Source organism: Diabrotica undecimpunctata, chromosome 5 (assembly GCF_040954645.1).
Source record: "Diabrotica undecimpunctata isolate CICGRU chromosome 5, icDiaUnde3, whole genome shotgun sequence".
NCBI lineage: Eukaryota > Metazoa > Arthropoda > Insecta > Coleoptera > Chrysomelidae > Diabrotica > Diabrotica undecimpunctata.
The window spans coordinates 29,872,171-29,894,207 of record NC_092807.1 but is presented as its reverse complement, the minus strand read 5'-3'; the positions used below and the strand labels follow the sequence as shown (position 1 = coordinate 29,894,207).

Genomic DNA, 22,037 nt, shown 5'->3' with positions numbered 1-22,037 from the left:
TACGCCAATAGAAAGAAGAATATTCTCTAAAGAAAGAAGTCACATAACCAACAATAATGAAATATTTTATCAGTAAACATTGATATTAAAATGATAAATGAAAAATATGACAATTTATTTGCTAGGAATATTAAGTGCCTTTTTATTTTTTTACGGCTTTTTTCCAATATCTACCCGCTCCAACGATATTAACAATATACCCCCTAGCAAAATAAACAATGTTCCTTTAAAACAACATTATTTTTACAACCAATCCAATTTTAAAAAGACTGTACTGATAGTCATAGATGCATTAAGATTAGATTTTGTAAATACAAAATACATGCCATTAACAACAAATCTATTGCAGGAAAATGGTTGTTCCAATGAAATTAAAGTCGAAATACCAACAGTTACCCTCCCTCGTATTAAAGCTCTCACTGTAGGAAACATACCCCAGTTTATAGATTTGGTTTTAAATCTAGCAAGTACAGAAAGTTTATCAGATAGTATAATTCATTCTGCTTATGAAAATGGAAAAAACATTGTTTTTTACGGGGATGATACATGGTTGAAACTTTTTCCTAATAAATTTTCCCGACATGAAGGTGTTAGTTCCTTTTTTGTTAGAGATTTTACAGAAGTAGATTTAAATGTCACAAGAAATGTTTATGCTGAACTTAAAAATGATGACTGGGATATTATGATATTACATTATTTAGGTAAATATCTTATATCAATTAGTGTCTATGTCATTTTTGTCAAGTATCTCTATGTGAATAAACTTCAATTTTAGTACGTTTTTTAAATTCTATTACTTAATTTTTTCTCTTCATGCTTTATTTTTGATTGGATTCTAATATAACATTAGAATTGTTCATTTTCAAGTATTTCTGTTATACATTACATTATTTTCTTTAATTTACATAAATAATGTAAACGTATCTATGAAATATGTGCATTTTCAGGTTTGGATCACATTGGACATGTCTATGGACCATTTTCTTCCTTAGTACCTCCTAAACTTAACGAAATGGACAACATTATTCATACAGTTTTTGAAAAACTATCTTCAAAAGGCGAAGAAGTACTCCTGATGGTTACAGGTGATCATGGCATGAAAGATAGTGGAGGTCATGGGGGCTCCACATATTCTGAAACACATGTGCCTTTAGTAATCGTTGGTCATCGCTGTGAGAACACATCTCTATCCCAAAGTGACATTCCTGTTAATTTGGCAGTATTAATGGGTGTAAAAATACCATCTTCCTCAATTGGAAAAGTACATAGGAAACTACTTCAAACCAATGAAGACAAATATCTTTATGATCTATACTATAACAGTATTATTCTTCAACAGAAAGAGTCTTGTTGCCATGATCTATTTGATGAGGCATCTAGTCATTATATTAAATATCTTAATAATAATACTGATTCTATTTCTACCTTAAAAGCTATAAAATTATATGAAAAGTTTTTAGAAAAAATAAATGATAATCTTGCAAATGGTTCTATAAAACAGAAATTAACATCACTATTTATTGCCCTTTTTGTATTACTAAATGTTATAATAATTATTTATTCACAGATACTTTCCAAACAAAACAAAAATTACTTATTATTTCAAAAAATTGTTATGCTAGCTCTTATTATTGTCCAATTTAATATATCTGAGCATTTGTTGGTATTCTCTGTCATGATTTCTATATTAATCGTAATACTATTTAGCAATATCTATTTTTTACTACCATTTAATTTTCATGTAACTTTTAGTTACTTAAATTTCTTTATATTTATAAGTATTCTACACCCTTTAACCTTTATTTCTTCCAGTTATGTTGAGGAAGAACATCAATACTGGTATTTCTTCAACACATTATTCATATTTTTCAACTGTGTTACGTTTTCTAAAATGAAAAGCAAATATGACGTTTTAACTACAGTTGTATGTTTGGCAATGTTCAGATTTTTAAGAAGAATGAACTCTACTGGGGACAAGTGGGCAATGTATCCTGATCTGTCAGGATGGTTGCTAAAGGATGAGAACTACTTATATTATCAATTACTATTTTTAGTTGGATTGGTATCAGTTTTAGTTGCCCAGTATGTTTTGCTGTTACCTAAAAGACCATGGTTTATTCATTTTATAAGTATCGCAACTCTGTGTTTAATATTTATATACAAACAGAGAGAAACAAGCATAACTTTGGGTAGAATTGTGTGGTTTCTTGTGTTTGTTCAGTTAATTATGACATATAATTCGTCAAAAATAATTCCATGGATCCTAATTGCCACATTACTTTTGAAACCATACAATGTAATACTAATACCTTATTGTGTTCTATGCAGTTTATATTTTTCAAAGCATTTGAGTAGTACACAAGATACAGTATTATACCATACAATACTTGCAAATATGTTGTATTTCACTCAAGGACACAGTAACAGCCTAGCTAGTGTTGATGTTTCAGTTGGATATATTGGGTTATCTGAGTATCAGCCAATTTTTGTAATAGCACAAGTCTTATGTCACATACAAACTTTTCCAGTCCTTTGTCACTTGTTAATCTTTAATAATAAAAATATTAAACAAGGAGAAGTTTGGAACGTACTGTTTTGTAACAAACTGTATGTTTATTTGGTGACTTGCATAGTTACTTTTCTTTTTAGACATCATTTATTCATTTGGTCTGTTTTTGCACCTAAACTATTTATAGAATTTGTACATATTTTGTTTTTATGCATTGAATACCTATTAGTACAGATATGTACTATGGTACATATTGGCATTGGACTTAATAATTTCTTGTATAGAACAAAAATTGTATTTTTTAAAAAACCTATTGTTTATTAAAACTGTTAAAAACTTAAGTTGTATTTTGTCTAAAAGCTGCAATATGAATTGTTGAAGACATTTTCTGTGCTAATTTATATATTATTTCTTACTGGCAGATATTTTTTTACTGTTAATTCATTCTATTAATCTTTTCTATCCTCATATTACATTTTTAAATATTCCTTTAGCAGTTAATATTTTTACCTCTTTCCAGATTCTCACTTTGTCACAGACATCTATATTATGTTGTTTAGTTGTTAAGAATTAAAGTTTTATAGCATACAACCTTATTTATCATTTTAAAATAGTTCTATCAAATAAAGTAGTACACTTTTCATATGATTATTTAATATTTCTCCCAATTATCAATATTTCACTATAAGTACATCCATATTCCCTTTTGAGTTAAATATTTACTAACTCTCTTTTTAACCTGTTTTAGTTGTACGGTTCTACCATCATTTTCCAGACTATGGTGGATTAGTAGTGAAATATAGTAATTTGAACAGTCTACCTTAAGTACATCTCAATAAATATTGGTCAAATTCCTTTGCTTATTACATTTGTACTATGTCTTCCCGTTTATAAATTTATTGGAACATGAAACTCTAACATTTGAAAGGTATAATAAACACATACGTTTTAAGAGTATCAAGTATTTAATTGTTAAAACCTTACATAAATCAATGTAATTATAATTTAATCTTCAGGTTTATCTGGAGGTGGTCCACATGGTTGCAGCATCTTCTCCATTAAATTAAACTTAACACGAGCTTTCGCTTCATTTTCACAAACAGCAATGTAATTTATTAAATCTGGATGGCCCAAATAGCTGGAAAAACTATCTCTGTGTTGATTTACTAACCATTCATATTTGGTGGTATCTGCATGACCAGTACCAATATATTTTGACTGCAGATGTTCCAATTGACTGTGGATATTATATCTATCTCCCATATTATACGATTTATTGTCAAATAATTGTTCAGATATAATAAGTATGGGCCATAAAAATTTCTGATTAACAAAAATTTTCTGTCAACTTTCAAAATAAATGTTTTGAATCCTTCTTGTTTACACTTCTTCTTCCTTTCATTTGTTTTTTGTTTGGCCTCACCTACCAGGGCTATCCTGCGAAAATTTTTCAAGCTGTCAACATCATTCACAAAATATGAGTTTCTCACACACCGCTCGTGCTGTGGTGACATCATTTTCAAAATATTACTATAAAGTTAATTTTTTCAAATAGAATGTTATACCACGTAAAACTATCTATGAAAATGTACTATATATTTGAACCAGTGTTCCCAACTTTTTCGAGCCCTTTTAATCATATACGTATATATAATTAACATATTGTAATGTATCCTGTGTTCTTACGATACATAACATAACGACAATAAAATATGTATGAATAAAGTAACGAAACTGCTAATATTTCAAATATTTTAATTTTAAATCAATACGATTTTTTTTAATACAAAATATTTATACTAACATTTTTCTTAAAAATTAATGATTTAGTTTCTTAATTATTCCATATTTCTTCTTTAATAAGCCACCTTTCCATGAATATTTTCTATACAAAATACTTTCGGTTTATCAAATCTGCCGGACGTACCGCGACAGCTTATCTTTTTTAATTTTCTTATTTTTTTATATGTTAAAAACACGTCTTAGTATAAAGGTTTAAACTTTTTTTATTTTCAACTTAGAACTAACTATTCAAATTTAATGCGTGTGGAAAAAATTGTGTGTTGTTTTTTTCTTTTACTTCTTGATTTTGATAGTGCGAACTGCGAAGTTTGATTTATTCCACAGAACAAGATTTTGTTGTTATGCATCAGATGACCCAATGACAGTTCACAGTTTGGCGCCAGTCAAATAAAACGGAGGCAAATAGATAAAACATTTTTCTTCGGCAACGTTTATTTGAATCTTGTAATAATGTAATTTATATTTAAGTAACCAGCTGTTAAAATATTAACATATATTGCAACATTAATGCAACAATTTTAAAATCAGGTAAGCCATGATATTTTCTTTAAACCTTAACCACAAGACAGGAGCTAAAGAATACAAACGTAATTTGCTTACTTATTTAGAATCTATGTGTCGGCCTAAAATAAGTAAATTCTAAGAAATTAAGAACTTCTTTTGTTGAGGCTTATCTAAGTATCCACAAAATCAAGTCTAAACCTTAGCCTATCACAAAATTATTTTCCTGAAAGCAGAATCCTTAAATATTTTACCTAAAAATCAACATCAATTAGACCCCTACTAGATATTACCAAAATTATAACAAGAAGATTAATTTAATACTAATTTGTCATACACATCACATATTTATGATGTATAATGTAAACAGTCTATAATGTAAAATTGTAGATATAATTGTTAATCAAGTTTTTAATTTCTCACATTACAGAACAAAATGAATGCTGCAGAAGTTTCAGAAGATTGTAAATCCTTGAAAGTTTTACATGTTAATAATAGCAGAAGATCCCTATTTCCTTCTGAACCTATAGAATGTGGGTCTGATTCTGATTTGGGACATATCAGCCCCCTAAATTTTGATTCAAGTTTTGAAAATGAAGAAAATACTTCAAAGCTTGATCAAACTTCCATAGATTCAGTAGCAGATATTGGGGACTATGATATAATAGGAATAGTAGATACTCAAGAAGTCATGATGTCACCATTGCATTTAAGTCCTTTCATTAAGAAATCTCTTATATCCGAAACTCCATCTAAAACTTCTCCAACATACAAATTAAAAACTCCTCATGCTTCATTAGATACTAATTGTAAACTTCCAAAATTGTACCATAAATCTCTTTTAGATTCTTGTGAAGGATCTACCAAGCGCAAGTTATCACCTGATAATTCTCCTGAACAAAACAAATATATCAAATTAGATCCAAAATCCTCTAGAGTCCGCACAACTCTTTTTCCTGAAGTAGATTTTGCCCTATCAACTAAACTATTTTATTCAAATACTGAAAATATTATGGAAAAAGTTAAAGACAAAAGAGAATCCATTGTAAAACCGTCTACTCTCAATAAACGTAAACCTAGATCTAAAGGTAGGATTATTGGTAAGATAAATGCAGGAGTTAGTCATAAAATAAGAAAACCTAAGTCAAAAAATATACAACGAACAACTTTGGTAAATTCAAAATTAAGCACAATTGGGAACAATGCAATAACCAACTATATAGTAGATCTAAAAAAATTACAGAGTTCTCAAGAAGCTCCAAAGTTAATAATAAATAAAGAGAATACAGATCCAGTGTTACAACATCAAAATCAAATATTCCCACCTAAGCAAAAATCTTTTTCCCATACAAATCAAATTGTACCTGCCATAACTCCTGCAAAAGAAATGACAAGAGAAATTACGAGAAAACGTTCATCTAGTCCAGAACCACAACCAGATCCCAATAAAAAGTTCTTTAAGTTTTCAAAATCTAAAGCTGTAGTAAAAATGAATAAAACCATAGAATTAAATGTTGATAATGGCAGAATGTCATTAGTAGATAAAAATAAAAAAATTGGAAATACTGAACTTAACAATTTTGATATGAGTGACTTATATGCAGATGATCCTGAACTTCCAGTGACAAATATTGAAAACATTCTTTCTTGTTTAGAAGAAGAAGACAAATCTTCAGCAAGTAAAATAACTCTTCAAGCACATACTTCTATAGCTGCTTCTGAAAATTCAATTCTCTTACACCAACACCAACCCATGTGTACAGAGGATTTAATATTATCTCCCATTTCACAAATGTGTGACGTTACATCTGGATTAGCTCTAACTAGTCCTAAGAGAGGTAGAAATCTTACTCCAGTGTTAATAAAAATGTCAGATTCTTCAAGATCAGAGATGAATGGAAAGCTCTTTCCAGTCTTCTACCCAGGAGCTACAAAGACCCCTGCAAAAATTGAAAAATCTTTTCATTCTGAAAAACATTTCAAGAAGTTATCTGACACACAAATGCTCTTGGATGCTGGACAAAAGAAATTCGGCTTAACAGAATGTCATGTCTGTGGTCTTGTGTATCATATGGGTGATCCCAGTGATGAAGTAATGCACTTAAATTACCACAGTGCCCAGCATATACTAAGATTTCAGGTAAGTATATTAATATTCCAATAATTCAGATATTCTATAATATATTTATAATGTTAATACAAAATAACAATATGCTTGTAAAAATGAAAGTTTATGATCATGTTGAAAATAATGCCCCAGGTCAATAGCATTATTTATTTATTTATTTTATGGAGTATAACAGCATCTGGAGTTGGTGTTTTTCACAAGTTATGAATATTTTTCTTCTTAAAATCCATTCTTTATGCTGGTTTCTCAAAATCAGTCCGGTAGCTTGAAAAAGTCTTCACTTTTGGCACATATCTGTACAATACTGTGTACATAAACCTTAACCTTTAAAAATATATGCTTCTTTCATAATTTTTAAAGAGTCTTCTATACTTTGACGAAATGAATCGACAGGCATAAATGTAAATGCCACCCTTGTAAAATTATTTATTTTTGCCTTCAAAATTTTTTGCCTTTGATAACTTAAGAGTGCAACAATTTCTTGCTACTTCATTTTGCAGTTTTCCAAAATTTTCAGCAGTTTTTGATGTTTTTGGGATTAACTGCTTCATTTGGACTTCCAGAGCATTCGGCACCATTGGTATCAGTACAACCACATTTGAATTCAGCAAACCATCATTTAATGATTGTAATCAATGGAACAGAGTCCCAGTAATACTTTGTGAGCCATTGCTCAGTTTTAACGGTATTTTTCCCATCAAATAACAGTGATAAATCAACACATGAAATTGCTTTGAATCAGTTGTTTATAAAAATCACAAAACTAATGCCACTTCAAGCACTGTAACTCGTTAAATAATAATCCAAATGACATGATATTTTGGGACTATGTTTTTGTAGGTTGACACTACCCAAATGTTATGTGGATAATTCATACTCTGATACTCTGTAAGTTTGTGCATTGCTGTATATCTTCTTTGTTTTTGCAAACATATACTAATATACTGCTTCTTCAATCATCTGATATTTCATCATCATCATAAGTGGCTCGACAATCTGTTGTGGATCTTGGCCTGCTCACAAAGAAGTCGCAACTCCTGTCGATTCCTGGCAACTTTCCTCCATCTTCTGGCCCTTAGAATCTGTAGGTCTTTTTCCACACCATCAATCCATCTACTGTGTGGTCGCCCTCTGCTTCTTGTGCAATCTGATTTTGAAAATGTTAATCTCTTCATGTATTCGTGATCTGACATCATAGCAATGTGTCCAGCCCATCTAAGTCTCTGCATTTTAACGAATTTCACAATATCTGGATCGGTATATAACTGATATAGTTCAAAGTTGTATTTTCGATGCCATAGCCCATTTTCATTTACGGCCCCAAAAACCTTTTTAAGAATTTTTCTTTCAAAAATACCAAGAAGTCTTTCATCATTTTGAGATAAGGTCCACGTTTCAGCACCATATATCAAAACCGGTCTTATTAAGGTCTTGTATATATTGAGCTTTACTACATGTTTGATATTTTTATTTTTAAATGTTTCTGGAGACAGTGAACAGTTCTGTTTGCTATTTCTATATGTCTTTTTATTTCGTCGTTTGTCGTGTTTGTTGCGTTTTAAAGGTATGGTTGTTAATTTAAATTCTCTGTTGGATATTTCGGGGGTTTTAGAAACCAACATATATTTGGTTTTTTCCTCGTTTACCATAAGTCCTAATTCACTTGCCGCGCCCGCAAGCCTTGAAAAACACTGCACCATGTCTCTCATACTTCTGCCCACTATAACTCTATTGTCAGCGAATGACAGAATTTGCGTCGATCCATTAAAACGTTCCATTCATTCTAATATTTAATTGTCTGATTGCCTTTTCCAAGGCAATATTAAAGAGGAGACACGCCAGCGCGTCCCCCTGTCTGAGACCATTATTAATTTCAAAGAATGTAGAGTTTTCTCCTTCAATTCTAACGCATGAGCTTACGTTTTGCATTGTTAGTTCTTCTTCTTCTACGGCACTACAGCCCAAAATGAGCCTTGGCCTCCTTTATTTTTTGCCTCCACCCTTGTCTGTCTGTGGCTGCTCTTCTCCATACACGGACTCCTAAAAGTGCTTGTGCGTCGCTGCTTACTGTGTCTTCCCAGCGCTTTCTTGGCTTTCCAACTGGTCTCTTTCCCTGCATTCTGGCGTTCAGTGCTCGTTTTGGTAGCCTATCCTCTCCCATTCGTATCACATGTCCGGCCCATTGCAATCTTTGTATTCTAATGAAGTCTGACAGGGGTGTTTCCTTATACAGTTGATAGAGCTCGTTGTTATATCGAATTCTGAAGATTCCGTTTTCCCTCACAGGTCCTAGTATTCTCCTCAGTACTTTTCTTTCGAATGTGTCGAGTTTGTTTTTGGATGTTTCTTTCAGGACCCATGCTTCGCTGCCATAACATGCTATTGTTAGTTGCATCAACCTAACTTAATTAGGTGAGATACCAAAGTCTATCATTGCATTATATGATGCAGTTCTTTTCACACTGTCATAGGCTGCTTTGAAGTCAACGAAGAGATGGTTTGTATCTATGTTATATTCAAGTGACTTTTCTAGAATCTGCCTATGTACTTGCATTTGATGTGTAGTTGACTTTCCAGCAGTAAATCCGCATTGATATTGACCAACAATATCCTTTGTAAAATGTTGTAAGTCTTTCAAACAGTACATTGCCGAAGATTTTATACGCAGATGCTAACAGAGTAATGCCTCTATAGTTCTTTCACTCCAGATGATCACCCTTTTTATGCAACAGACGTATTATTCCCTTTAGCCACTCTTCTGGTACCAATTCATTCTGCCATATAAGTACCATTAGTTATGGATTGCTACAAAAAGTTTATCACCACGTTTTTTTATACATTTCCGAACAGATTTCATCAATTCCTGGGGCTTTATTGTCTTGAGTTTTAGGATGGCATTTGACACTTCTTCTCTTGTTGGGTCTTCACTGTGTAGTTGACGTTGTAGATTTTGTTAATTTTCTATGTTGTAACCTCCTTCAATATCGTTTATATTTATATGTTCGCTGAAATGTTGTGCCCATCTGTTAAGAACTGAGTTTTTATCATGTAGAATTTCACCGTTAGTGTCTTTACAAATTTTTAATCGTGGTTTAAATTCTCGACGGCTATTATTTAATGATTTGTAGTATTTCCTCGTTTCATTTTTATCGAATAAACTTGTAAAATTTGTATCTCATTGAGAGTGTTCTGTTCGTATTCCCTCTTCTTACGTCGATGGATACGTTTTTCCTCTCTTCTAAGACGTCTATACTCTTCTTTTTTCTCCGTGTACAACCTGAGTCGATGGCTTTTTGATATGCTGCGTTCTTTCTATCTGTGGCCATTTCACACTAATGATTTCTTTTTTCTGACTTGGTTTTGCCCAATATTTCAACCGATTTCTGTAATACAAATATCTCATATATTTGCCCATAGTTGGTTAATGTCTTCTTCTTCTAAGTTTTCTGTGCTTATTTGATCTTCTATTTGCTGTCTGTATACATTTGCAATGTCGGGATCTTTTAGTTTATTAATGTCGATTTTTTCTCTCCTTCTCCCGATCTTCTTTTTTAAATTGGATATTCTCTTTTTAAATCGTGCTTTAACTAAATAGTGATCACTATCTATGTTTGCTCCTCTAAAAGACCTAACATCTAATAAGTGAGAGCAGTGTCTTGCATCGATGATTATATGATCTATTTGGTTAATCGTTTCATTATCAGGAAATATTCAGTTCCCTTAGGTATATCTTTATGGGGAAATCGTGTCCCAGCTATTACCATGTTCTTAGACATAGCAAAGTTTATAATTCTGAGATCGTTATCATTAGAATCTACGTGTAGGATCTCTTTTCCGATGGTGGGCGAAAATATATTCTCTCTTCTGACTTTGGCATTAAAGTCTCCTGCTATTATTTTGATGTCATTTTTTGGGCACTTATCGTACTCTCGGTCTAGTGCCTCATAGATATATCCTATGATCAATAGCTTTGAAATCGATTACCCTGTGTTTGACCTAGCTGCTTACAATAAATCCGGTATCAAATTTGTGTCGGGTAAGATGTCCACTGTAGTAAATATTGCAGTTATTTTTTTCCAGGATGTCTGAGCTAGTCCACCTCATTTCCTGTAAAGCATTATCTGCTTTGGCTTTATTCATTTCTTGTATGAGCAGAGCCGTGGCTCCAGGCTGATAAAGACTTCTTACGTTCCACCTGCAAATTTTTAAATCATTATCCTTATTTCGTTTGCGAGTTCGTCGTAGGTTAGACAGTCCGGTTCCTTTCTTTGTAGCTCCCATAACAAAAGGTTTTTTACAGGGTTGAGTAGTTAACCCAACGCCAAACCCCCTTTTCTGAGGGCCATTTCACCCGCTCTCGTCAGTTCCCGACCAAACTTTCCACCTGGGTGGATACCGGATCTCCAGTTGAGTTGCTCGGTTTACAGGGGACACCAGCGTGAAGGTGAGAGTCGGATTTGAGTAGAAGAGGCTAATTGGAGTAAACTGGAATCAACTCCATGTTTTCGCATTCTACCCCTTTATCCCCCCATCTGATATTTGTCCCACTTCATTTTTCAGATATTATTTGGTCCAACAGCTTTCATGATCATCAGTGCCATCACAGCTAGTTATGAGCTAAAGCCTTCATAAAATTAAAGTTGAAGTTTGTGGACAAAAGTACTAACTTTTAAAGAGCAACATTTTGCAAACTTATAGCTCAGAAATAATCTAAAAGTTTTTAGAACATACTATTGCATTCTTGAATATTATTATCCTCCTACTTTTCCTTTTATAATATTTAACACAAAAAAGCTTTATTTTAGATTTTTACAGGGCCCTTACCACTTAATAGCGTTTCTTGTAAAACTTACTGTATTCACGTTACAGAAATGTTTGATTGCAAATCAATAATTTTATCCTCATAATAGGAATAAATAATACATGATAAATACTATTTTTTAGGGTTGGAAAAATGAAAAGATTGTAGCAGATTTCCAACAGAATGGAAGAATTCTACAAATTTTACCAGGAGATTCGAAAATATGGTGGAAAAAAGTCAGTGACCTAATGCATGTTATCAATCAGGATATTGGCTGTTACGATGTAGACATATCTTTAGAAAATTGCCAGGTACGTAAGGTTTTCTTTCGATGCCTCTAATTGTTTTATCTAACTCCTAGGACAAGAATTTAAGTTACCCAGTTTGAGTTTACTTATTGTTGAACACTATTTGTTGAACACTATTTATTGAACACTTTCTTGAACACTATTTGTTGTTTTTCTTCTTGCACAGGTTTTTTGCAGCCTATAATTTCCCATTCTCGCCTCCTCCTTTTAGCAGTGTTCAAAGTAGGGAGCTCCAGTAGGGCTTTTACAGCTTATATTGGCTTGCCTTAACCATGTTACCAATCCAATCTAACAAATCTGGTTTTAAACCCAAATTTTGGACACTTTGGTTACTAGATTTAGATATGTACCATTCAGGACCAAATTCCTCCTGGTAAATTTCATGATTTTAGACTTCTGGGGACTTACACATTTGAAGTGTAAGCTCTTCATTTGAAGTCCATTTTGTAACTACGGTTAGAGCCTGTTGCGTTCCATCTTTAAGTGTGTCAATAAATTTACCGTAAGATGACAAGGTCATGCACATAGTCGAGAATATGATACCTGAGTCTAGCAGTGAGGCTTTAAAAAATTGAAACTTTTAAATTTCTGTTCTAATTTTTTTTTTCAAAATATAAAGCTAGCTTATAGTATCATAAATAATTATTTCTACAGGTTTAGATAAATTCCGTCCGGACCCGGTGATGTATATGGCTTAAATAAGTTTATTGCCCATTTGATTTTGTCCTGATTTATTACTTCCTTTACCACATGCCAGTTTTCCCCAGAACTTTAAGTCAGTTTTGTTTTAAACTTTTATTATCTGAGGGTTGTTGGAGAGCATTTTATTGAACCCTGACATTTCTCACATCACTAACAGCACTACAGGCCCTAGAGGGCCTTGGCTTCGATAGTCTTGACTAGTCTTTTCCACATTTTACGGTTCTTTACTTGTATTTTCCAGTCTCTTGTTCCCATTTCTTCTATGTGGTTTGGACAGAATCAAACCACATTCTTCCAGATTTCCTTCTTCTTTTCTTCCCTTGTTCTCCTGCTTGCAGGACTGGTAACACATTTCTTTCTTTTGGCATTCATAAAACATGTTCCAACCATATATCTCTCTGTGCTCTGATTTTCTGCGTTATTTTGGGTCTCTCATAAATCTCTATTAGCTCTTGGTTTGTTCTTCTGCGCCATTCCCAATTAGCCTCCTTTATTCCACCAAAAACTTTTCTCAGGATTTTCTTCTCTCAAATCTCAAAATTTTTTCCTTCTTTTTGTTTCATTGTCCAAGTTTCACATGCATGCAATACTGTTGGTCTCACTATTGTTTCATAAGTTCGACTCTTGGTCGCCCTGAACACGTTTTTTGCCTTCAACAGTGTGTTTTATGATGGTACTGCTTTGTTACCCTCAAAAACCGCTTATCTATTTCTCTCTTCGCCTCCTCTATTTGTAACTGTTACTCCAAGGTACTCAAATTCTGTTACCTTCTCAAATTTAAACTCTGTGTCATTCGTTCTTAGAGTGATCCATTTATTTTCTTTTTGAATGTGTCAGAAATACCAAGCCATCTGCTAAACCTATGCATTGTGGTCTTTTGTTAAAAATCGTGCCGCTTGTCTGGATCTTGGCTCCTCTAATTATTTTTTCTAGTACTAGGTTGAATAAGTCCGTTGACAGGGGATCTCCCTGTTTTAATCCTCTATTGACGTTAAACGGATTTGAAAGACTTCCTTCTATCATGACTTTATTGACTGTATTAGCTAGTGTCATTTTAACTAATCGTATCAGTCTCTGTGATATTTCTAGTGATCTCATTGCTTCATATATTCCGTTTCCTGAGATCGAGTCGTAGGCCTGTTTAAAATCAATAAAAACCATATGCAAACCTAGGTTTTATTCATAAATGTTGTTTTGTAATAACTTAAGCATAAAAATTTTATCGGTTGTTGTTCTTCCCTATCTGAAACCAGACTGGTATTCTCATATTAGCTCTGTTTCGTAGGTTTTAATCTACTTCGTATAATTTTTGCTAATACTTTATATACTACTTCCAATAGCGTGATTCCTCTGTAATTTTCACAGACAGTTTTATCATATTTCTTCTCCTGATTTCTTTTGGCAAAATTAAATTTTCATCTAACATCTATCCTTTTATTTGCAAAGTTGTTATTCCACCAGGGCACTTTGCTGTTGGAGCTCCTCACTATTTCCAGATAATTGTTTTCGAACGCCATGAAAACCTCTTGAAATTGTTCGTCAGCCATGTCTAGGTCCAGTGTATACCTTATCGTTCCTTTAACAATGCTCCAACTGCTCTGCAAATAGACCAATCTATCTAGTTAAATCAATAGATCAATCTATTTAGTTAATATTGACTGATTTTCCCTGTTGTATGAAATTGCAGTTACCCCTCATCACTTTCGTCATTGTTAATTCCATTTATAACTTTCATATAGTATCTTTTATGAAATATAAGGTACTATATGAAAGTATATGTAAGTATAAAATATGTATATGTATATATTTATTTATTATCATTGAATTTTCTCAGGCTTTCCTGTATATAAAGAAAAAGGAAATTGCTGGTTGCCTAATAGCTACCGCTAAATCAGAAGGTTATAAATTACTTTCTCCTGTCGATAACGAAGTTGATGTGTGTTCAGAGACCAAGTATCCGATAAAATGTGGAATTCCAAGATTATGGGTGTCGGCAGCTAATAGAAACCAGGGAATCGCAACAGAAATGATGAATTCCTTAAAAAGAAATTTCATTTTAGGTTATACTTTAAAAAATTCCGACATTGCTTTTAGTTCTCCTACAGAATCAGGAAAAAGGTTTGCCCAGTGCTATTTTAAAACTAACAATTTCTATATTTACTATGTTTAAGTTATAATAAGTTGTTTTATCAGTGTCACATAGAAGTTAAATCCTAGACTTGAGCCAAAGAAAAATTAAAAAAAGCTCACCTTTGCCAAAAGTTGTCATTGACGTTTTTTTGAAAGTTTAGAATGGTATAACTTCCAGTCAGAGACTTCTATACTTCATGTATTATTGTAATGTTCGGATTTCTTAAAATATGGTAGTTTGAGAGGACATATACAGGGTGTCCCCGAAAATAGTGCTTCCTTTAAGGTATGGATATAATACAAAATTTGGAACAAAAAAGTCCTCTAGCACTTTTTTCTAAACTTTCTTAACGCTAAACGGAAAACCGTTAAAAAAAAAAATTAACGTGGCCGTTAATCTGACTTAATTAAGGTTTTGGATTAAAGTTTAAAGTTTTAAATAAATTATTATTTTTTACTTAAGTAAGTAAGTACTATGGTTTAATTCCTAAAAAGTAATTAATGCAACTAAGAAAAATTGTTTGCAATGTTTTTCTGAAATGTATTGAAATATGGCATAATTTTAAACGAATTGTTAAAATGTCATTTATTTACAATAAAAAACACTTTATCTTTTAACTGAACTAGTATTATGTATTTATTAAGCTTTAAAGGTATTAAATGCCGAGGGCTTAACTGCATTACATGGTTTACATTGGAAATTAAATACAACAGACAACGTTTAATAATTTTAATATATTTTTCTACACTATGCTCGGACTATCAGTAATTTGTTTACTTGTGAACTAAAATTAAATTGGGTACTTACTTGTACTTACCTGAGAATAATTATTAAAATAAATGTTTAAAGTGACCTCCACCTTGAATTGTTACGACGAATCCAATTGTTAATAATGCCATAGTTAACATAATTATGTCGGATAGTTTCTGCAACATCAAAAATTCGTTCCCGTAATTCAGCTTCGATTTCATCTCGGTTATCATAAATTAACGATTTCAGATGTCCCCAAAAATAAAAATCCAGTACATTGCATTCGAGACTTCGTGGTGGCCACAGAATGGGTCCATTCCTGCCAATCCAACGACGAGGATAAGTGGTATCAAGAAGATTTTTAACAGCTCCAGTAAAATGTGCTAGGGCTCCGTCGTAAAGAAACCGCATTTCACGGCGTGTTTGCAAAAGCACGTCTTCAAGAACTACTGGCAAAATATTTTCTATCTATCTATACAAGGATTTTTACAGCTGTCGCCGCCTTCCTTCTTTCAGCCAACGTCTCCAGTCCTTTCTGTTCTGCCATTTTCCATCTCTGAGGTCTCACTTCATCCCTCCATGATCTTCGGGGTCTACCTCTTTTCCTCCTTCCTATTGGGCTCCAATCCGAAATCTTTGCTATCCACCTTGTATGATCTGTTCTTCTCACATGTCCATACCAAATTAAACGTTTTTCTTCGATGTAGCTGAGTATGTCTTGTTCTACTGCCATTCTTCGTTTTATCTCCTCATTTCTGATGCGATCCATTTTTGTCACTCTGCAGCTTCTTCTCATGAACTCCATTTCAGTTGCTGTGATTTAGGACCTGTTTCGTTTATTTATTACCCAATTCTATGCTCCATAGGTCATTATACTGCGTATCAAGATGTTATAAATTCTCTTCTTTGTATTTCTGGTAATCTGTCTATCCCACAGTACCCCGTTCATTTGTTTAATACATGTTCTTGTCTGTGCTAATCTGCTGGTTATCTCTTGCTCGGTGGTTCCATTTTTTGAGAGTATGAATCCTAAATATTTGAATTTGTCAGTGCCGTTAATTTCCCTATTATCGTCCATTTCCAAGTTTCTCACTGGTGCTTGCTCTGTTGTTAAATATTCGGTCTTTTCTAGATTTATTTCCAGTCCATTTTTTGTGTATTCCTTTTCTAATTTTCGGAGCATATAGCACATATCTTCTTCATCTTGAGCCGTTACCACTTGGTCATCTGCAAAGCTTAATGTGTACAAGAAGTTGTCCCGGATTGGTATTCCCATCCCTTCACATTTCATTTTCCATGGTTTTAATATTTGTTCGAGGACTATCTTGAACAGTGTCGGAGATGTAGAGCATCCCTGCAATAAGCCTTTTGTGGTCTTAAATTCGTTGGAGTATTTATTGCCGGTTTTAACTCTTACCTTGTTGTTGTAAAGGTTTTTTACGGCTTCTATTAACCTCTGAGTTATTCCGATTTCCTTCATCGTGTTTCATAGTTGTTTTCTGGGGACCGTGTCATATGCCTTTTTTAAATCTATGAATGCCATGTGTACTGGTCTATTTTTTGCCATTTTTTTTTTCAATTAATTGTTGGAGTGTACAAATGTGGTCTATGCAAGATCTTCCTGCCGTGAACCCCGCCTGATCTTCTCCGATTTTATTTGAGATAGATTTTTCCAGTTTTTCTTTCAGTATTTTTCCATATAACCTGCCCATATATGCTATCACACTGATGCCTCTGTAGTTCCCGCATTTCTTCTTATCTCCCTTTTTATGTATCGAGGTTATATATGCTTTGGAGCATTCTTCTGGTATTTCGTTCAGGTTTATAGCGTTACTGAACATTTCGTGAATAATTATGCGTAGTTTGTCCGTTCCGTACTTAATTAGTTCATTAACGATTCCTCCTGGTCCCCCTGATTTTTTGTCCTTTAAAGTCTTTATGGCATTCTTTCCTTCGATTAATGTTATCTCAATCTGTTCTTCATTCTGATTTTGTTGTTGTTCCTGTTCTGTGTCTGTCTCTATGAAATCTGGGCGGTTTTCCGTGAGTAGTTCTTTATAGTAGTCTTCTCACTCTTTTTCTGATATGTATTGTATTTGGACCTTTTCGTTGTTATTCTTCCTTAAAGATTTTAGTATTTTCCAGGATTCCGAATTCCTTGTTCCTCCTATGTATTGTTCAATTTGTGCACATGTTTCTTTCCATTCTTCATTCTTTTCTTTTGCCCTTCTTCGTTTTACTTCTCTGTTTTTCTCTTTGTACTTCTGTGTGTCTTCTGGGGATTGGGTGCTCATACTTTTCATATATAGAATTTTCTTCTCCTCAATACATTTTTTGGTTTCTTTGTTTATTTTTACTTTGTGTTGGGTGTTTCTTTTCTCAAGTTTCCCCAAAGCTTCTAATGCCGCCTTTTTTATGTTGTGTTTGACGTGCTCGTACGTTTCTTTGACGTTTCTGAAACCGAAATCCTGTAACTTCTGGTCCAGTCTTCTCTGGTATAGGTCCCTTATGGATTGCTCTTAAAGTAAATTTATGTTGAACTTCATTTCTTCTTCTTTCTGTTCATTTTCTACTTTGTCTTCTTCGTGTTCTTTCTTCCTTCTAGTTTGGGTGTTCAACGTGTAGGGAAACCTCATTTGTGAAATTATTAATCGGTGGTCAGTGCCACATTCGGCTCCTCTCTTTACTCGTGTATCTCTAATTTTGATAGTACTACTTTTGCTGACAATTATGTAATCGATAATGGATCTGATGTTTCTCGTTGTTTGTACATACGTGTATTTATGTATGTCCTTATGTGTTTATTATTCCAGCCCTTAAATTTATGCTAAATTTTCGTTGAAAATTGGTCCTACGTTTTAAAAAATGGTTGAGTTTACCGAAAGTATAAGCTGATTATAGCCGCAAATGTCAAACATGAAACAAAAAATTTTGGTTTAGCAGTGTTGGCATGTTTTTATAATGTGGATGTTATATGCTTCAAATATAAAAAGATAACGTTTTAAAAAAGTACATTTTGTTTATATTATGTTATGAATTCTGCAATTTTTTATTTATATAAAACAAGATTGAGTAAATATTTGTTTCTTTGGAGATAAATTGCAGTTAATTATTAGAAATTTTTTTTGGTAATTACCCTTTGATAGATTAGGGGATATATTTGGCACCGTCAAATCAACAGTTGCCAGATTGCAACAGATGTTTGCAATTAATCTCGAAAGAGACAAATATTTACTCGTTATTGTATCATATAAATTAAAAATTGCAGAATTCATAAAATAGTATAATCAAAATATAGTTTTTAAAAGCTTTCCCTCTTTATATTTGAAGCATACAACATATGCATTATAAAAACATGCCAACAATGCCAAACCTAAATGTTTTATTTCATGGTTTACATTTGCGGCTATATTCAGCTTGTACTTTCGGTAAACTCGACCTAAAAAATTTTTCTCGTTACCCACATATGTGGTAATTATGAAAATTATACACCCGTTTCTCGTGAAACATGCTTCATCCGCACATAACATTTTAGATGGATTCAGGTTCTCTGACGAGTTTATCTTGAAACCACCTACAAAATGTTAATCTTCGAGCAAGATCACCTTGGTGTCAATCTTGTACTCTTTGATAGTGGTATGAATGTAGAAGTTGTTCCCTAAATGTTATATGAACAACATTTTTTGACATTCCAATATACATAAATTCCCGACATAAATTTGAACAGCTAAATTACTGTTACACTGCGCGTTTCCATAAACAATCAACATATGGTACTCACGAATCGAAAACATTTTCGCGATGACACTAAACACGATTGTTCCAAAATATCTCTGTACTAAGTTGTGACTGTCTATGTCTAGATTTTCGTACAGAACGTAGTCGGCAGATTTCTTTTAGCATACCAAAATGTATTTTAGTTTTTTGGTCAAACGGTTGAATTTAGAAAAAAAAAATATAAGACTTTTTTGCTCTAAATGGTGCCTACTACCTATACCTTTAAGAAACGCACTATTTTCGGGGACACCCTGTATAAGGTAAAATAATTTTCTTAAAAATGACGGCGTGCTGTGGTTTTTAGATTAAACTAGTCTTTTCAGATGTTTTCTTCAATATATTTTTTAGTCTTTGACTATTTATGTCATTGTGAGTAGTCTGGTTTTTTATGCCAATTCACACAATATGTATTTTTTGTTTGTGGTTTTACAGAAGCATTTCTGGATCTAATTTATAGATCTAGTCAATACGCAGTTTTTTACGTACCATACAATTTATGTCTATTTCGCTCAATATCCTGCTGTTGATGAGATTCTGCCCCCTTTTTGCGAATTTATCAACCAAATGAATTGGACATTTTATGAGTAAATTAAGTTTTCGTCTAGATCAGGGCTAATTTTATTATAAACTCTGAATTAATAAATTCACGTTGCCTTTGGACAGCCAACGAGAGTTGCTACAATAAATTAAAGAGGTGTGCTCGGTCCGCAGTTCTTTACAAAGTTTATGGAAAAGTCTTGATTTCACAGTCGTGTTTTAATGCTATCCATCAAAACACTTAATTCAGGTGTAACGTTCTTTTCTGCTAAGGCATCGCTATGTATGACACAATGTCTTTATTTTACACTTGGAGCTTTGGTTTTGATTAGAGCTTGTAGTCCTCCATACTGTCCAGACATCGCTCGGGCACCATCCGTATACACGCCTACACAGTTATCCAAGTTAATATTATTTTCAGTCATATATGAGTTTAAAATCTCGAATAAATCAGTAGCTTTACAACTTTCACATATTTTTCTGCAAAATAACAAATCCTCACATATATTTGTTTCTTGTATGTACCGTACATAACATATCAATTGAGCATCATCATTACTATCAGTCGCTTCGTCCAGTTGAATGGCAAATAAACTTAAAAGTTTTCCCACAATTTGCTCATTAATATCTTCTGCCATGTCGTGAATACGGTGACTAACCGTATTGTTTGAAAGAGGTACATTTTTTATTTCTTTAACTGCCGAATCTCCAATCATCACTGTTACCATATCAACCTCTGTAGGTAAGATCAGTTCCTCAGCGATCGTTTGTGGTTTTTTACATTTGGCAACACGATAAGCTACCATGTAAGAAGCAAGCAATGCTTTGGTAGAAATTGATGCTCTTGAAACCAAAGCCGTGGTCTGATGTTTTAGCCCTCGCAATGTTCCTACAAAAAAGTCTCGGCTTATCTTGTAAATGACTGTGAGTTGATTCCAAATGCCGTTTTAGTTTATTAGGAAGCATACTTTTAGCCGCCAACACTTTGTAAATCCAAAATCCAAATATTGGTCGTCATATTTCCAATATTTCTTCTTTTTACTTAAATTAACATTACTACTCTCGTGTGATTCTTCACTTCGTTTTTTATTCTTTTGAATATAAGTATCCATTGTTGATAGCAAAAAAGTCCGCGTGCGTAATAAAACAAAACAAAAGCTTGCCTAATTGACATAACACGCGCGACAGTAGGGAATACGGGGAAAAGGAGCCGACCGGCAAAACAGAATGCGACCGGCGCTCACTCGACTCCATTGTTGCCAATGGTCGGATAATTATCTGATTTTCGGATAATTTCGTGGATCATCCGATAATTTTCGGATTGAACAATTTTTTGAATAATTTCGGATAATTCAAGGGTCTATCGACTTGATGTTTTATTTTTTATTTGATTTATTTATTAATACATATATTTTATACTCATTTAAAATCAAATAAATATATTTTCTGTTTTAAAAGTCCGCGCTGACACGCGATGCTCCTGAGACAATGCAGCGACGCCCCAGGGCGTCGCGACGCACAGTTTAGGAAGCCCTGGTCTAGATATAACACTATTTTTTTTTATGTTTGATAAAATCTGTATTGCGAAAACGGTTTTTACTTTATTGGTAGTTATATTGAATGCGATTTTTCTTTGGGCTGATTGAATCTTTAGGATTTAACTTCATAGTCAGTATTACTTTTATATACGTTTACAAGAGTACAATGTCTTATTTTAAAACATGTTTATGTGTTTATATTGCTAAATATAATATATTCTTGTAGATATATTATGTATATTTTCTAATAGAACTTATTTTTTACTTAAATTAGGATTTTTATAGTTAAGAAAATTTGCGATTATTCAGTTTTCTTAATCAGTTTATTTAAAATTGTCGCTATAAGCTATTCCATTGAGCTGCAAAAGTAATTAAGGATGACTACTGCGATAAATCATGATATATTACAAATAATGTCACAAGACTTGCGAAGGAGTATAAGAATTTTTGAATGTAGATTGTAGAAAACGGAATACCTGCTATCGGACCTCTTTTGAGTGGATGTTGTGCTCATTGGGAAGATACACCTTGCTGCATCGCTCGTACTCTCTC

General features: G+C 33.0%; 3 protein-coding genes across 3 annotated transcripts; 2 read left to right on the top strand and 1 right to left on the bottom strand.

Moving 5' to 3' along the window:
• Positions 1-46: 46 nt before the first annotated feature.
• PIG-G (phosphatidylinositol glycan anchor biosynthesis class G) lies at positions 47-3,417 on the top strand. Its single transcript, XM_072531806.1, has 2 exons — positions 47-701; positions 948-3,417. The coding sequence occupies exons 1-2, from the start codon at positions 98-100 to the stop codon at positions 2,831-2,833; spliced, it is 2,490 nt and encodes an 829-aa protein (XP_072387907.1). The 5' UTR covers positions 47-97; the 3' UTR covers positions 2,834-3,417.
• Positions 3,418-3,455: 38 nt separating this feature from the next.
• On the bottom strand, positions 3,456-3,917 carry Sf3b5 (splicing factor 3b subunit 5). Its single transcript, XM_072531812.1, has one exon. The coding sequence runs from the start codon at positions 3,770-3,772 to the stop codon at positions 3,515-3,517; it is 258 nt and encodes an 85-aa protein (XP_072387913.1). The 5' UTR covers positions 3,773-3,917; the 3' UTR covers positions 3,456-3,514.
• A 765-nt stretch (positions 3,918-4,682) lies between these two features.
• eco (Establishment of cohesion) lies at positions 4,683-21,755 on the top strand. The gene is made up of 4 exons (XM_072531808.1): positions 4,683-4,840; positions 5,244-6,953; positions 11,886-12,053; positions 14,587-21,755. The coding sequence occupies exons 2-4, from the start codon at positions 5,250-5,252 to the stop codon at positions 14,920-14,922; spliced, it is 2,208 nt and encodes a 735-aa protein (XP_072387909.1). The 5' UTR covers positions 4,683-4,840; positions 5,244-5,249; the 3' UTR covers positions 14,923-21,755.
• Positions 21,756-22,037: the final 282 nt, after the last annotated feature.